Source organism: Oreochromis aureus, linkage group 20 (assembly GCF_013358895.1).
Source record: "Oreochromis aureus strain Israel breed Guangdong linkage group 20, ZZ_aureus, whole genome shotgun sequence".
Taxonomy (NCBI): Eukaryota; Metazoa; Chordata; class Actinopteri; order Cichliformes; family Cichlidae; genus Oreochromis; species Oreochromis aureus.
The window spans coordinates 20,371,611-20,384,762 of NC_052961.1; the positions used below are offsets into that span (position 1 = coordinate 20,371,611).

Here is a 13,152-nt window from a genome sequence, read left to right on the forward strand (position 1 = left end):
AAAAGAAACAGGAAATTCATTGTATTCTACAGGAACGTATGTAATTAGGATTTTAAGTCCTGCATTTAACAATTAAAACATTTTCAGAGTTGAGCCAAATAGTTTAGATCATAATTAAATAAAACAACAATCAATTAGATCCTTATGCATCATCACCACAAATGCACAGAGTTTGCTTGCGAATATTTCAAAGACTCACGCTTGTGACTTTGCGATAGATCTGAGCAGCATTTTGGCACTCAGAGTAGGGGTACTCTGAAGTAGCCATCTCCAGCATACACATCCCAAAGGCATATACGTCCACAGACTCATCATAGTGCTCCTCATACATCTCTGGAGCCATGAACTCCGGAGTTCCTGTTAAAACCAAGCAGTACTCTATGACAACCCAAACATCTAAATATTATTTCACTACAGATTAGAGTTTGTATTTACAGTTATGTAATACCATTCACAAAGCAGAAATTTCCTCAGACTCAATGTAAGAATTTTCAAATTGATAATAATCTACCTACTGATCATCTAATTTATCTTTACTGGGCACTGCTTCTGCAGGCTAAGAGAGCTGGCATTTCATCATCAGTGCCCTCTTTCTACACTCAGCACTAACATAGAAATAAACTATACATCTACTGAAGTTAAGTGAGACTTTTGTAAAATCTTAGTAGTGCTGAATGCAGAGGAAAAGCCTTAATCTTATAGAGACATGACATGATTTATCTAAAAAGCATTCAATCTATAAACTGCAAGCAGCCTACCTATAACACTCTTTGCAAAAGAGGTCCTCATAAGAGTGGCCAGTCCCAGATCACCAATCTTGACTGAGCCTGTGGGGCCTGTTATAAAAATGTTGTCACACTTGAGGTCCCGATGGACAATTGGTGGAGTCCTGGTGTGAAGGAAGTGAAGGCCTTTCAGAATTTGCCTACACCAACTTCTAAGGACCTTGGGTTTCATCACCTTAAAGCGCTTCAGGTAACTGTGGATAGAGAATAAAAGCAATCAAACTCAAAAGAATATTGTAATAAACAACCAATAGACAAAATGTGTAAGTCAAAACACTGACAGCGATTGGGAAATATTATGAATTACTTATAGTTCCTGAATTTTAATGTGTTGTGATAATGTCATGACACTTCACCTGAATCACATTATATATCTCTGTATAAAGCAACACATCTGTCCAAATTAATAGTACATTAACTCTATGCACAATAAAAACTGTGTTTTGCAGTATGAACAATCTCTATTCATCATATTCATCAACAGAAGTGAGTGCCAAGGTGTTGGCAAGACAAACAAATGAATGTGGATTAACACATTTTATAGATTAACTGAAATAATTCTTTTTTTAGAACATAATAAACACAGACTCAATAATAGCTATCTGTACCAGATTTGAGAAGGTTATACTAACGTTTTGAGTGTTCCTGATGTCATGAGTTCAGTGACTAGTACAATGCACTTCTTTCCACGAAGTACGGACTCCCAGGAATCATAGAAGCGGACGATGTTGGGGTGCTGAAGCCCCTTTAGCATCTCTGCCTCTTCTTTGAAGCGTTGCTGCTCTGCCTTGGTCAGCTTACGATCCTGAAACAAGAGGTACATGTCATGTCATGTCATGAACCTCAGCATCTGTTTAACTCCCTTACTCCTTGACTACTCAAAGGAACCCAAAATATAAGCCTGCCCTGGACAGCACTTCCATAATGAAGCAATAAAACCTACTGCCACTAGATGGTGCTAGCAGCATATAGATGTAGCTCTGCAAAGACAACACCCAGTCACTGGCTTTATAAAACACAATTCTACTGCATCTGCCACACATCCCTAGTATGGCGGACAGAATGGCTGTTGCAAAAATACAGTTCACTGGCACAAGCAGCTTCCTATAGGAACAGAGATAGCCACTGACTAATCCCTCAGTTACACACTGGTATATAGTCTTTTGCAATATCTAAGACGGATCGCATAAAGGTTTTTTCTTCTGTTGTGAACATATAAAGCATGTTTGTTTTCTTCTTTTTGCATTTCTAGACATTATACTGCTTTTTCTTAAAATACTAACACTTTAATTAATATAATTTGCTATACTCTATTCACATAGAAAATAAACGAACATTAAGTTCCCAGCAGGTGGGGAAAAATATTTCAGAATATGCTATGTTGGATAGTGATTTGAGAATTTATTAAGAGTCACATAAAACTGGCAATTAAAGCATTTCACTGTGAGAGATGACTTTGCTGGCTCCACTAAGTGAGTGTGTATTTTTAGACTTTGTCATTAACAACTGTTGCTATATCCATGTATACAAATCCGGCTTTTCAGGTATGCGGTCTTTTGAGCTTTATTAACCTAGGGATCTGCTATTTCAGGGAATTATCACAGTTTTAATAGGAAAGTTAAGTGTCATGGTTTTGTATTATTAAAAGAAATACAAATTTTATGCCATTTATGCAAAGAAACTTATGAAGAAATAAAAAACAAACAATACAGTATGTTTCACTTATTATCAATGAGGGAGTTGGGTGGCAGCCACTACTGTGTCGCAAACAGACCTCACTATAAATAGAAGTCATCATAACACTTGGTTTCCACTGATCGATTTCATTGATGTTAAGCTTGCTTTTTTTTCCCCACAAACCCCGCCCCCCCACAGGGAGGTGGAGTACTGCAGATATTTGGACACAGATCAACAGATTTTCATGTAATGTCGATATCCTGTTATGCAGCTTTCTGTCACTTTATATATTGATATACATTTTTCTGCCTACACTAAAAGCTCTGTACTTATTTTTTCAGAGCACTTTTGCTCTCTGTGTCGATACTGGTTTGGTGTCCTTTTCTGGAAATACTAAGCAATCTCTTCACCCTCCCCTCTCAACAGAGAAGAAGCATCAACAAAAAAGCTGCTCCTTTTTGCACTCACTAAGAATTAGTTCCTCAGAATAGCCTTGCCCTTACACCTTCCTGCCTTTACTACCAAGTCTGTCATGTTACTACGTATGAGCATTCTTATGCAAATGTGAGTCTCAATGCCGCCTGCTTCTACCTTTTCTCATATTTTCGCGTGTGCTCATGCTGTGCTGTATTTTGTCAAGGAGTACTGTCTGTGTCCTCATTCAGAGCTCCAGTCTACCTCGCTGTCTGGCACACTGTGAAACAGTGTGACTCTGTCTGCTGCCTCCTCAGCGTCTATTTTGTCTCCCCACAGAGCACTGCATCATCAGCCACCCTTAGGGTCAGCAAAGGTCATTAAGAGTTCAGTTAATATCTGTCTAGACGTACTCACACAAGCCTACTGCCCACTGTGAACCAGCTCACACATTCACACTAATATTCTCATAAACGGAGACACAGCATCAATGAAGAAATCCCTCTAAGTGTATTATTAATAAGCCACAGCTGTCTTACTCAAACTGCTACCTGCACCAAATTACAATTACACAGACTAAGTGCAATATAAAAAAGATAGCAAAAATCTGATATTGTTAGATTAATTGGTGATTACAAATCGGTTATTAGTGTGAAGGGCTGTCTATCGCTCTGTGTTGGGACGGTGATGCAGTGGCATCCTGTCCAAGGTGGATGCTGCCCTTTCTTCCACCCCCCTTAGATCCTTAATTGGATTAACAGTCAAAAATATAAATGAATAGATATGACAGTACAAATAATGCATTGGTAAAACAGCAATTCGCAGACAAAGAGTTCACAAACAAAATGACAAATAGACACGAGGGGGAAAGAAAAACAGTTGCAGAGCAATTTGTTAACCATCAATTAAATGAGAAAGCAACACTGAAACACACAGACAGTTCTACATTTCTGCTTTCAAACAGAGAAATCATAAAAATTCAACATATCCTGTGTATATAAATGCAGATGGAATGACAATGAATCTAGTTCCAGCACTGTTATTCTTAATACTTTAGACTGTTAACAAGAAAACTCAAAATTATATGCACTTATTTTTCAATGTGTACACTGGAGAAGGTGGACAATAGTCATCAGGATTATGAATAAAACTTTACCACACTACTTCCTACCGTATTTATTTTGTTTGCTTGTCTACTATATTATCCAGGCATGGGAGAGGCCAGAAACCTATTGTACTCCTAGTGTCAATCTTCTATGCATGATGTATGATTTGAAGACTATGGAACTAGCAAAAAGACAGCAATGACCAAGTGAGCCTGGATTACAAATGAGTACATTAGATGGGTAACTCTGGTTAAGCAGTTAGAGAAGTAAAGCTAAGAGGGTTTGGACATGTGCAGAGGAGGGACAGTAGATATACTGGATAATGGATGCTGAGGGACTGGTGTTACAGAGAAGGATGCTAGGAATGGGGTGAGACAGAGGCAGTTGATCCACTGTGGTGAACCCTAAAAGGAGGAACCTTTCCCTTTCAGAAATAATTTGATATTCAGTTTTTACTTAAAGTGTGTCATAGATGGGCCCACAATGGTAATTGTAGAATCTCAGACATGCGAAGTAATTATTTCACCCTGCATTACAATGACTGATTTTGGCCATAGTTACTGCACAAAATATTTAAGTATGTAATACTTTGTGATGTTCCTCTTATTTTGTTAATACTTTCAACATCATGTCATTTTTACATGGTGCATCTGTGGCAGGGACTTCAGTACTATAAATCAGTAAACAGAATAAGATCTAAGCACCATGTGCACCGTGAGATTTTTTTTGGGATCAGACATCTGGTAGAGCAGAAGGTCAAGCCGCGGGTTATTAAGTAGCCTCATAAAACACCAGGGTAAATGGGCAGGATATAGCTTACAAAGTACACAAGTCGACGGCATGAAGCTGGGATCATGAACGCACCATGTGAGCCTTAAACCATCTATTTTGGCAAGCACTGTGTAGGTATCACATTTACGTATATAACACTGGGGTTACATTCTTATCTGAGATGGCTATAGCAGGATAAAGGGGACTAATTTGGAGCACTATCCGAGGAGCGTTATTCATACTGAAGGTGTATATTTATACATTTATCAGGGTGCATGCACCGTATCTTGTCCTGCAGTTAGCGTTTTAAGGTGGTGGATGGCTAAGATTAGATTACTGTAAGCTCCAACAGCTCAAACTAACAAGACAGATTGCTGCAAAAGGGTTGCCTGCATACCAGATTAAGACTCCAGGCCAGTGGGCCAGGTTTACAAAGATCTATAGAAGCCTTTAGCCAACACGCTAGCCTTTACCACTACAAGAAATGTTCAATTGTTTCTTGTTTTACTGTGGTACTACTGTTGTGCAGTTGTAGAGACACCTTTTATACTGTCTACTTTTCTGTTTTAAAAACAAAGCAGGTGTCTTTTTGTTAGTCCCACATTCTTCAAAGATTTCTGGTTAGGCATGTTGTCAAACCAGAAACCTACTTTTCAGATGAAATGGTGTACTGACTGACTGCTATCTGACCAAACAGATTTTTTTCCAATGTGCTGCCTTTGACAATTATCACACCATAAAAAATGGATCACCAGTGCTTACGTTTTACTGATTTCTAATCAAGCTATACAGTTAATGGTAGTGTTATGCGGTTTTTGTTTACAGCAATCAATAGCAACTGAATCTCTGGTTCAGTTGGCTGGCTGGTTAGGTAATAAAGACTCTGGGGGGAGGATACAGCCCCAAGGACACTTGTCAACTATCAGAGACCCAGCAAATATGTGCCTGGCCAGTTTGATTAGATTGATTCCAATCGGTCTAGTCAGTTCAGCTGTAGTCTATTTGATTTAGCCTGAACTAATTTTAGTCAGCCATCATTACTATGTCTTTGCTTTTCCTGACCAGACTGGTCTTTCACAATTAGAAACAACAAACACAATCCCCGACTCCTCCCTTTATTGTTTTTATTGTCATCATATCTGACCAACCCAAAGAAGTATATCCAGAATAAACACCTTTTGCAAATATTCTCAAGTCGATGAGCATGTTGAAGTTCACTAAGATACTTTGATCACTGCAAAATTGACAGTTTTTAATAGAACATATACAATATGACAGTTAACAAAAAAATCCAAATGTGTTCTCTTATCACTTCCAAACTGTTAGACTTGACTGTATGGAGTCTTTACCAAGCCAGCACACATGGTAAAGTGTTTGGAGAAGGCAGCCTCCTAAGCTGACATTTACCTTTTTATATGGAGCTAAAATTCTCTGAAACAAAACAAGTAAAATCACCAAACCCAAAGTGGTGACTACTGTTAAACTCAGTCCTAAATGCTTCTAGTCTTGTGAATGTAACTGGCCTGGGGTGTGCTGGACCTGTCTGGGATGACTGGGTTGAACCAGTCTGGTTTCTGCCTCCCGGGTTATGCTGTCTGTGCAGGATTTTTGTTCCAGCCTGACAGGCACCCACTGTAATTAACTCCCTGGATCACTCTGCATGCTCACTCAAACAGACAAAAAAGTGATGGGGGAGAGTATGGGTACAGGGGGAAAGTGGGGTGAGAGAGAAAGAGAGAGGGAGGGAGGGTGACAGGCAGACACATACAGTGATATGTTGACACAGACAGACAAGAGGGCAACAGCTCCCAGTTATGGGATTCAAACAAACACATTCCCCTGTATGGATGGCAATATACGACCTAAGCAATAGCAAGGTCGATGTATAGCTCTGCTCTGTGAGGTGTGGAATTCCCTGGGAAAGGGAGAGGAAAGAAGAGGGATGGTGTCCACACTGTGAACTTTAATTACCCACTCATTCAAGCTGCATTTGGACAGCTAATCCCCCGGCTTCCCTTTCTTTATGGTCACAGGAGGACAGGAGTATGGTGCTCCCAGGCTGCAGTCTCACAGTAAAGTGGACAGCATCAAACAGTGCACTGGCTAGTCATGTACAAGTCATTTATCATCCTGTTCAACCTATATAGTTGTTATTAATTCCCTGTGCTTTAAAATAGGATGACCACTGTTTGAAGTCTTTTAGAGGAATTAACTTAGATTTAGACATTGCACACTGCATTCGTTATTAGGACCAAATTAATGTCCCACATCAACTCTGTCTAATCATTGCCATCACGGCTTTAAATCATTATTATTATGATCACCTTTGTCTAGTCAATGGCAACCTGAAAACATTGAAACCATGAGTACACTTTGGTGATTTAGAGTAAATGGGTCAGATCATGTGCACCGAGTGACTAGAATGTTGCACTGAATGTTACACTGAATGTGACACTGGATGCATCTATAGGCGTGTGACCAGGCCTCTGTGTACTGCCTCTGTGTATGTGCACGTTTGTGTGTGTTCATGTGTCTCCCTGCGTATGGTAGCTTAGCATTAGCTACATGGCTGCTCACTGGGAGGGACGCCATGGTAATCCTGTGTTTGGCTCATTGTGTCCCCCTCTGTCTTTCCTTCTCTTCCCCTTCACGATCACCTCCTGTGTCTGTCACTTTTCTTTCTCACACGCTGCCTTTTTTCCTTCTCCTAGCTGTTGCTCTATGTGTCAGAATCACAGTCTGTTTGTTTTTCTCAATTCACTATCTGTTTGTAATACAAAATCTAATTATACAGTAAATTATCTATTATCTTCTCAAATGACTTAATAATTTTGGATTGAAGCAGCCTGTTTTATAACAATTACCCCCAAAACTTGCTGTTCTCAGTAGGATTGGATGGGTGAAGCTTAACCCTGATGGTTTTTCATTTTCATAAAATGATTTCAAAAAATGTTGTTGCTGATGTCATGACAAAAAACTGTCTAGTGGCAAAACAATTCTAACATTGATACTGAAGGTGAAACATGCTACCTTTGCAAGCTCGGTAAATTTCCCCCAAAAAAGGGCAGGTCGATTATTTAAGTAGCTCTGAACAAGTGCTGTGTCAGTATGACATATCAAACAGCAGAGCACAACTGCTGATGTGAACCTGATTCAGTAAGTGTTGGGAGTAATACCAGAGAAGGTGATGAGGGCATTCCTGCTGCTTGTTAGTCCAACAGAAAGAGCCTGATCTCAAGGATTAGCCAAGGCTCTTGTTTTGGAATTAGCTCCAAACCAAACACATGACTGACTTTCCTCACACAAAGCCAGCAGTCAGATCAGATGGCTAACTGTAACACTGCTGTCTATTGTGAGGCTAAGAGTCAGAGGGATGCATTTCTTTGCTCCTCCACGAGGCTGCCTCCCACCATATTTAATATTCACACCATATAACAATGTTTCCCATTCCTTCTCCACATAATTAAGTCTGGTGGGCTACAGTGTGTAAAGGCTTTGACAGAGGGGCCATATTAAACATTTATAATAATTTGTCATTTTCCTCCCACTTCAATTACAATGGATGAAAAAGATTTTCTCAGAGTGATGTTTGCTGCAGTCACCCCTACATATGCTACAGTCCTCCTATTTACTCTGTTCTCACAAAATACATCTCATTCATAATTCCATTTCATAAACAACAGATAGGCTGTGCATTGTAGACCTGGTTACACCTAAAGGAATAATACAAAAACAAATAATACAAACATTAATTTATCTTCTCTTAGTACTTATGATACATGCAGTGGACTGCATGATTACAAAAAGAAACAGCTTGTTTAATAATTTATTTCTATAAAGCAAGACAGATGCCGTGTATCCCCTTTATGGTGTGTGCTGATATTTGTCTCTTTCCTGATTACTACACCTATAACAAGCATTGATACAAACCTGAAAAACAATAATCCCCTTCATACAATTTAGGTAAATGCATGGCATAGTCTTTCTGATAGGACACCTATCACAACAAGAAGATATGCTGACAGTCTATTATTCTATTATTCATACAGTCCTAGAAAAGGCAATGCCTCCACTTTCACTGTGTGCTGTCACTCAGCTACAAGTGATGCTCCTCGTTTTCACCTCAGTCTCCACGGAACTGCAGTCACACAGTCTGAATAGGAAGCAGACTACGTGCTGAGATTTCCAGATCTCTGTTCATTTTACAACAGCAATACTGTGTTTAAAATTCTGAAGTGGATAAATAAAGTATAAGTATTATCAGTAAACTTACGGCATTGTGTTCTTTAAGTGCACTGATTATAATAATTTAAAAAACAAACAAACAAACAAACAAAAAAAAACAGAAAACAGACTGTCTTACCTGAAGTTCACACCAAGCCACCTCCACCCAAGTCTCGGTGTCTAGGCCTTTATAGACAGTCTTGAAGGCTCCTCTGCCCAGTTCTATGTCAAATTTGAGGAACCTTCCTCCAGGAGAGGTAGCAACAGCTTTCATCTCTGCCTCCTCTTCCTGTTCTCGGTCCCTCTCCTTCCCCCTCGGTACAGGTGCAGATGAAGGAGCATCTTTCCCAGGCTCATGGACTGAGCTGGTGCAAGACAGTTCATGTCCCAAGGTTGCACAGGATGAAGCAACCCCATGCTGCTGGGGACTACTACTAAAGACTGAGTCTGATGAGCGCAGCTCCAGGTGGGGGGCACTATGTGATGCCAAGGTGGGCACATCCACCTCATCGTCTTCCTCACAAATCTCCACACTCTTCCTGAAGAAGCGCTTCTCCCTTTTCAGTCGTTTCTGACCCGTATCGATAGGTAGGGAGGGTGTGGAGAATGAAATAGGTCTGAGTACGGTCTCCTCCTGGGAGGCTTCTCCTCCACCACCACCTCCTCTGATTCCTCCATCTTCTTCTGTTGCTGCTCTCCCTGCTTCTGTCTGGGAGGAGGATGAGTCCAAAGGGGTGCTGTCTGTCCTCTCCCTCTGTTGGTCGACCCTGCCCTCCCACTCCGGGTCCTCCTCCTTCTGTCCATCAGGTTTCTCCGAGGAATCCTCGGTGCCTGTGGGCTCTCCTGGGTCAGTAGCCATGGGGAATGGGCTTTCCCACCCCTGCTAGACCTCCTCCTCCAAACCTTTGTTCCTCCGTCAGTCCCCGTCTCTCTCTTTTTCTGTGGTCACCCTCTCACTTCTTTTAACGTATTAAGACACTGCTACAGGTGAAGGCTGTCCTTGATCAAACTGGTCACTGTGTCACGCTTTTCCTCTGTCGTCTTCCCCTGACTCTTTTACTCTGCTGCTTTACAGAAGCACAGAAGCAGGGTGAGATCACGACAGTTGGAATGTTTCTATCTTCACTTTCCTTCTCAACATTGCCTACATTTTCTTCAGAAGCAACTTGTGCGGTGCTAATCAAAAAGAATCAGACATCTCTGGGCTCAAACAAACACAGGAAACCAGGAGGTTTTTTTTCAAGCCAGCTGGGGTAAGCAGCACTGTTATTATTTCAAACTCTCATGCGGAAATCTTCAAGTAAACCTGCAAGACAAAAACAAAACACAGTCAACTGACATATTTAAATCTGTTAAGAAAAACACAGGTACATTATTTATATTTAATACACTTGGAATAGCCCCAAGAGCCCAGTGTGAATGGATGGAAAGAATGATTTCAAGATATGATCATAATCACATAGAGGGTGAACCTTAAGAAAGAAAAATTCTCAGCTGTAATTGTAATACAACAAAAGCCTCAGTTGTGTACAATTAAACCAAAAGAGTCTCTGAAGAATATCCCATGAGCCTGGTCAGTGATCACACATGGTTTCATCAATCACATGTTTACCAGAGTCTAGCGTCTGAAGTTGTGCTCAACAGCTCCATTAGTGAACAGAAAGCTGCAGTTAGGAGTATACAATCCCAACCATTAAAAATGGATGATGAACTATGGGCCAGTTCGGTTGAGTGTGAATAATTCATACTCAGAGGGATTGTTGAATTGTATGAGAGATACTACCACACATACGCAACAAAAGCCTCGTAAGATTACACAACTGTGATTATGATTATCATCACTACAGTATAACTCATACCCTGGGAACCATTAAAAGCAGTGTAACTTTTGAAAACTACTGACTGGCCCTTAGGTAAAGTGAGGTAGATGTGAACAAAGCAAGTTTCTTCTGAAATGGTGATCTTCCTGTAAAAAAAGTACCCGATTGCTGTTAGTTTTTTGGTGATTTTGTGTCAGTGTGTGGACAGAAGTGGGCAGCTTTCCAGTAACATCTTTATCTTCACTTCTCCTCTATCACTCCCCACCTGTCCCATGGTATTGTATCTCCCCTGCCTTCTTGCAGCAAATGATCTCTAAGTGGCTCATAGCCTGGAGTTACTTTGGAGAGAGTATCTTAAAGACAGGGTCCAACTACTAATAAAAGTTGCAATATGGCCCAAAGTCACCTTATGATTAAGCATTTGAAGTTACAGGAAGAGAGCATACTAATGGATAACAACAACAGCCATACACAAGGATTGTTATGGGAATGTAGTGAATAGGAAGTGCAGTCCAATTCAGGCTATTAACAAAATTTGCATATAAGTTTACAACTTCACACATATTAATTTGAAAGTGAACATGTGAAACCTACTGCAATTAGGCACCCAAACAATCTGTGGTTACAGCAACTTAGCTATGAAGAAACCCACAAAGATCACACACACCGAAGCAGCTGGCCTCAGACCCTGAAATGTCACAGTTGCAAATCTGAACTTGTCTTTAAGCTCAAACAAAGCCCACTGTTGCCACAGGGGAATCATCTGGAAGCTCACAACAGCCATTATCTCTTTTATTACAATGACATTAACACTCACATCAAGCCTATTGTGTCTCCAGGCTCAAACCCAGTGAGTCTGAAGTGCAATGCTAGTAGCTGTCAGTCAAACTAATGCACAATACACTGACTGTAGACTAGCTGCTAAGCTCCCAAAGAACAAGCAATTCAAGTTTAGCAACATTTATAAGGAACAGACACGTAAGCTAAGAGAGAAACTATCATCAGCATTAAGCAAGACACACCCAAATACTATAAAGAAAGAAAGCAAACGTAAAAAATCATCAAATAATAACCTATAAATGTGATGTAATATGTTGTTATTTAGGCTGTTTTCTAGGAATTCGATTGATGAATAAAATATTCAAATATCCACCACCATTCAGTAACTTGAATGAAATTAAATACTTCCATCTGTCTTTTTTCTTGCAGTTCTCCAATTAAACAGATTAAATGATAAAGAAAATGGATAGATCAGTAGCAATCAATGACGTGTAATACATATTGTATGCACATTATTTATACGGTTCATTTCAGAGTTTGGTTGGTTTAGGTGCTGTGGCTACACCACTCAAGTGAGGGTTCTGTTTTTTTATTTCCAAAGTCCAGCAGCTACTAGCCAGTTGTTAATAATAAATATAAGGCTATTCTACAACTCAAATTCCAGTTGGGACGTTATGTAAAATGTACATAGACTGCAATGCCCAACCCATATTTTATTCGTATCAAAACACAGAAAACATATAATTTTGTTTTCTTTTGTTTTTCATCTCAAAAAAGTTGGGACAGGACCAACAACAGTCTGCAAACATCTCTGAACTGAAGAGACCGGCCACTGGACTTAGAGGAGAGCAATTTTGTACCACTCTTGTCTGATATAGGGTTCTAACAGTACTGGGGCTTCTCCTGGCAGAGATTTAACCCACATTTGTGGATGGCACAGTATTCATGTACCATTTGTGGCAGTGTTTCTGAGCCAATTGAGTGGTTTCTATAACAGAATCATTCCTGTTTTTAAAGCAGTGCTGCTTTTTGAAGATCATGAGCATGAAATATTGACTCTTTGGCCTTGTTCCCTGCACACAGAGATTTCTACAGATCCTGAATCTGTTGGTGATATTATGTACGATAGATGATGAGATAATGACAAAATATTAAAAATTTTACATTGAGGAACATTATTCTGAAATTGTTCCACAATTTTCAGATGTGATTTTTATTATTATTATTTTTATTTTTGTAGATTGGTAAACCTCTGCCACTATGCTCTTTTTTTTTATACCCCAATCATGTTACTGATCTAATTAACCTAATTAGTTGCAAGATGTCCCTTACATTTAAACTTTACAGCTTTTTCAGAAAGGTCTTTGTAATATTTTTGATTACCCTTTTCTGTATTTTTTTAAAATTAATTATTTTACAATACTAAGAAATTTGTTTGTTATTATTACTTTTACCTTTTTTTAAAAAAAAGAAAAAAGAAAAAGAAAATCATCAACAGTGTTTGAATCAAGTAGTCTTCAATTAAGTTGATAGAAGATTAACTAATGTTTGCGGCAGCATCTCCCCTGTACTCTT

At 39.6% G+C, this 13,152-nt stretch overlaps 1 protein-coding gene across 2 annotated transcripts in view; it reads right to left on the reverse strand.

Annotated features, from left to right (window-relative positions):
- si:dkey-151g10.3 (serine/threonine-protein kinase WNK3) overlaps positions 1-13,152 on the reverse strand; it is a 37,115-nt gene that overhangs the window by 17,950 nt on the left and 6,013 nt on the right. For both annotated transcript variants that reach the window (XM_039604396.1, XM_039604397.1), the window contains exons 2-5: positions 9,117-10,283; positions 1,418-1,590; positions 759-979; positions 200-357 (exon numbers count right to left, since the gene is read on the reverse strand). In XM_039604396.1, coding sequence (XP_039460330.1) covers positions 200-357; positions 759-979; positions 1,418-1,590; positions 9,117-9,836 — 1,272 coding nt within the window. In that variant the 5' untranslated portion in view covers positions 9,837-10,283. The remainder of the gene's footprint in view (positions 1-199; positions 358-758; positions 980-1,417; positions 1,591-9,116; positions 10,284-13,152) is intronic.